This window comes from Penaeus monodon, chromosome 1 (assembly GCF_015228065.2).
Source record: "Penaeus monodon isolate SGIC_2016 chromosome 1, NSTDA_Pmon_1, whole genome shotgun sequence".
Lineage (NCBI taxonomy): Eukaryota > Metazoa > Arthropoda > Malacostraca > Decapoda > Penaeidae > Penaeus > Penaeus monodon.
The window spans coordinates 4822206-4827205 of record NC_051386.1 but is presented as its reverse complement, the minus strand read 5'-3'; the positions used below and the strand labels follow the sequence as shown (position 1 = coordinate 4827205).

The window sequence follows — 5000 nt, the reverse complement described above, 5'->3', positions numbered from 1 at the left end:
TGAGATACCCGATTTAACATTAAGGTATTAATTCTCCGGGACAAATCACTATCTGCTCTCTTATTTTCCCCCCCTTTAGATATGCATCAGATGTTTATTTAGGGAAATATTATTATTATTATATACTGACATTCTTACATACGTAAATCTGTAGAGCCACACACTGGCACAGAGGCAAATACGCACACACACATATCTATAGTTTATTTAGTTTATTTGTAGGCTCACACATCTTCGCAAATTCATTAATGGACACACACACACACACATACACACACACACACACACACACACACACACACACACACACACACACACTCGCCTGAAGGTATTCACGTGGATAAGCGCGCGTATGTACCCAGGCGAAAGGCATACGATGTTAGCTGTATAAACAGACAGACAAACTATATTCACAGATTTCACAAAGAAGCGTAATGTGCAGGAATTTCGTGGGCAAGTTTTCCTTGACTTAAGAGAATTCAATTTCCTTAATTAAAGCCGGAAAACTGCATCTTGCAACGAATATATTCAGGAATGCTGTTCTTCGCAAACCTTATACAAAATGAGAAAAATATATACATTTTTGTCTGTCTTGCTATCCATATATTGATCTGTCTCGCTATCTGAAGCACTCTGTCTGTCCGTCTGTCTGTCTATCTGTCTGTCTGTCTCTCTCTCTCTCTCTCTGTCTCTCTATCTCTCTCTGTCTCAGTCTATCTATGTACGTATCTAATTATGTATTGATCTTTCTTTCTATCTGTTTATCTGTCCATCTATATATCTATCCGTCTGCCCATCTATCTTTCTGCCTTAATATGCAGGTTCCACATTAGAACCTCTTCCCCTTTATGCAAATATTAATTAAATATGTATCATTTTTGTTCTTGAATTTATGACACAACACACACACACACTCTCTCTCTCTCTCTCTCTCTTCTCTCTCTCTCTCTCTCTCTCTATATATTTATCTGTATGACTGTCTGTCTTTTTTTTTTTCTTCACCCCTCCCTCTCTCTCACCCTCCCTTACTCTGCCTCTATCTATCTGTGTATGTCTATCTATATCTCTATCTAACCGACTTTCTGTCTATCTGTCCATCTGTGTGTCTGTCTTCCTAATAGTCTACATCAGAATTTTTTTCTCTGTATGAAAATTGGGAAAAATTATTTTGTTCTTAAATCTCTCTCTCTCTCTCTCTCTCTCTCTCTCTCTCTCTCTCTCTCTCTCTCTCTCTCTCTCTCTCTCTCTCTCTCTCTCTCTCTATCACACACACAAACAAATCCACAGTACTTTCACACTTCGATGCTATATTCACATCTCTTTCCCAAAATAGTTTACAGCTTATTTCCCAGCATCGCTCGGTGTCGCGAGATGGAAATGTCTCTGAGAATGGATCCGGCGTTTAAGTGAGCCGTAAATTGGTATATTGAAAGCAATACCTGGAAGTATTAGTGAAACGTCAAGGTGTATTGAGCGCTTTCACCCACCGGCCAGCCACAAGGGATATTTTTTTGTATGGTATAGAATAATTTGCAGGACCTCTACTCTCTTCACTATTTGAGTTTATGTGTCTGTCTGTCTGTTTACTTGACTCACTCTCTCTCTCTCTCTCTCTCTCTCTCTCTCTCTCTCTCTCTCTCTCTCTCTCTCTCTCTCTCTCTCTCTCTCTCTCTCTCTCCTATCAACCCCGCCATGGAGATCACATACTACCGAACTGCATGACGTATTCCACGAGGTTACATCACATTCATATGGTGAGGGGAGGGTTAGGAGGGGGTGAGATGGGGGGGGGAGGAGGGGAAGTCGTCAGCTGATTGCATTTTACGCCTCGGATCATTACTTACGCTGTCGGGGAGGTGGTGAGACTGGACTGAAAAATAATGTATGCTTTACTAGGGGGGTTGTGTGTTTGTGGGTGCGTTTGCACGTTTCTGTGTGCGTTTGCGTTTGTGTGTGTGTCTGTTTCGTTGTGTCTATTTCTGTGTATTATTCTCTCTCTCTCTCTCTCTCTCTCTCTCTCTCTCTCTCTCTCTCTCTCTCTCTCTCTCTCTCCTCCCCCCTCTCTCTATCTCTTTATCTCTCTCTATCTATCTGTCTATCTATCTATCTCTTTATCTCTCTCTCTCCCTCCCTCCCTCTCTCTCTCTCTCTCTCTCTCTCTCTCTCTCTCTCTCTCTCTCTCTCTCTCTCTCTCTCTCTCTCTCTCTCGCTATGGATAAGACTATCTATCTATCTGTCTGTCCATCTATCTGACTATCTCTATATCTTTCTGTCTGTCTATCTCTCTATCTGTCTGCCTATTGATCGACATCAAAGTCTGATTCCCAGTATGTATATACCAACTTAATAATTTTTTTTTTTTCATTTTCATTTATTTATTTATTTTTTACTTATGATATATTTACTATAAATACAAAATAACGGGGGAAGATTAACATCCTCCTCCTCCTCCCCCCTTTTCTTTATCCTGCTCCAGCTCCTCTTTCTTCTTCTTCTCTTTTCGCCTTCCTTCCACCCCCATGTTCCCCTTACCTCCATCCACCTCCTCCTCCTACCCCCACCCTCCTCCTCCACCCACTCCCACACTCCTCCTCCCACCCCCTCCTCCACAGACCCCCACCCTCCTCCTCCTCCCACCCTCCTCCTCCCACCCCCACCTCCTCCTCCCACCCCCCTCCACCTACCCCCACCCTCCTCCCACCCTCCTCCTCCACCCACTCCCACACTCCTCCTCCCACCCCCTCCTCACCCACTCCCCATCTCCACCCCTCTCCACCACTCCACCTCCTCCTCTCCACCTCTCTCCACCCCACTCCATCCTCACCACACTGCCCACCCACCTACACCGCCCTAAAACAAAAAAAAAAAAAAAAAAACGTCTCACGGCCATTCGCCAGAGCGGGAATCGGAGCCAATAACCAGACGATGAACTATACATTCAATCAAAAGGAGCAATTGCAGAACCATAAAAGCTACGGGAGAGAAGACAAAGTGGTTCTTGAATTTATTGCCCGCTGGTGAAAACAAAGTCATTGCAGAGTCCGGCGGGTATATTGCACGGTTGCACGGTGGTTGGCAAGGGCAGGTGGATTCTAATTTTTTTTTGGGGGGGGAGGGGGGGATGCATCGGCGTCTCTGGAGTTGATGATAAAGTATCAGTTTGAGTTTTGATGTGTTTGCTTTTTTTTTTTTTTTTTTTTTTTTTTTTTTTTTTTTTTTTAGCTCCTCTTCTTCCTTTTCTCTTTCTTCTTTTTCTTTTTCTACTTCGTATTATTTTCCTTCTTTTTCTTCCATTTCTTCTTCTTCCTCTTCTAATTTGTTTTCTTCACCTTTTTCTTTTTCTTCTTCTTTTTCTACATCATCATCTTCTTTGTTTTCTCCTCCTCCTCCTTCTTCCTCTTCTTCTTCATCTACTTTTCTTCTCCTCCTTCTTCTTTGTATTTTTCGTGTATGTGTACGCATCTACGTATACATACACATATACCTTCAAAAGCTAAAAAGTATGTGTGTCTTCATGCATGTGTGCGCATTTACATATACACACACACATACCTCCAAAGGCTAAAAACTATGTGTGCATGTGTGTCTTCATGCATGCGTACGCAGCTACGCATACATACACATATACCTTCAAAAGCTAAAAAGATGTATGTCTCCATTTATGTGTATGCATCTATATATGTATACCTCCAAAGTCTAAAAACTATGTGTGCATGAATGTCTTCACGCATGCGTACAGGATCTACGCATACACACACAGCATACCACCAAAATCTAAAAAGTAAAAGTCTCCCCACCTGATGGCCTCCTTGAAGAAAACGGAGAAGAGGGTGATTCCGATCCCGCATCCTGACTGAGCGATGATCTCGACGAACTCTCTTCTCCGCTTGAAGTACTGGCCCAGCATCAGGTTGGCCGTCTCCCTCGTCATGCCCACGCCCACGCCCAAAACCAGGCCGTAGCTGTGGGCGGGAAGGGGGGGCAGTTGGTTAGGGTGGTGCTGCTGAGGGAGGAGGAACGGAGGGACGGAGGGAGGGGAATGGAGGTGAGATTAAGAGAAGGAAGGAAAGGAGAGAGATTGGGGGTTTCTTAGAGATGGCTGTTGTGGAACGAAAACCCTTTGGTTTTGGTGATGCGATTAACGGAGATAGGTAGATAGATAGATAGATAGATAGATAGATAGATAGATAGATAGAGAGAGAGAGAGAGAGAGAGTGAGAGAGAGAAATAAGAGAAGAGAAGAAATGAGAGAGAAAGAAGGTTGAGATTATCCTAGCCCAGGTAGAATTCACATAGTCTTGATTGTGATGATATTGATCAATAGAAAATAGGGAACGAATGAATGAAATAAGTGAAAGAACGAAGGAAATGGTGAGGGATGAAAGAAGCTTCAAGTTTTCTTAAGGGTGTGGGTGAGGTGTGGGGGGGGGGGGCTGCATCCATTTTCACGCCCACGCCCAGCACAAAGCCATAGCTGTGGGCGGAAAACCTTAATTATGACGTTTGTAATGGAGAACACGAGGCTATTTGGGTAAGAATAAAAAGAGCAAGAAACAGGGAAGAAGAAGAGGAAAAAGAAAAAAAAAACACACACGAAGGAATGGAAGAAAGAAAGAAAGGAAAAAAAAGAAAGGAAGAAAAAAAAAAGATAAACGAAAACTGTGCATAATCTAATATTTTCTTTTTATCCGTTCTTCCTTTTCCTTTCATTTTCTCTCTCTCTCTCTTTCTTTCTTTCTTCTCATTTCTCTTTCTTTCCTTCTATATTATTCTGCTGGGAAATTGTAGCTTTGGTAAATTTTAAAAGGAGGAATTGGGGCGAAGAACGAGGGAAAGGAAAGAAGGAGAAGAGAAAAGCAAGAGAGGAAAATATGAAGAAAGAAAGATAGGAAGGGAGGATATAGTAAGCAAAGAAGGAGAGAGAGAGAGAGAGAGAGAGAGAGAGAGAGAGAGAGAGAGAGAGAGAGAGAGAGAGAGAGAGAGAGAGAGAGAGAGAGAGA

General features: G+C 42.8%; 1 protein-coding gene across 1 annotated transcript in view; it reads right to left on the bottom strand.

The window, feature by feature from the left end:
* Positions 1–5000, bottom strand: part of LOC119575682 (monocarboxylate transporter 2-like) — a 24355-nt gene that overhangs the window by 16625 nt on the left and 2730 nt on the right. The window contains exon 3 of the mRNA XM_037923312.1: positions 3798–3962. Within this exon, the coding sequence (XP_037779240.1) occupies positions 3798–3962 (165 nt within the window). The remainder of the gene's footprint in view (positions 1–3797; positions 3963–5000) is intronic.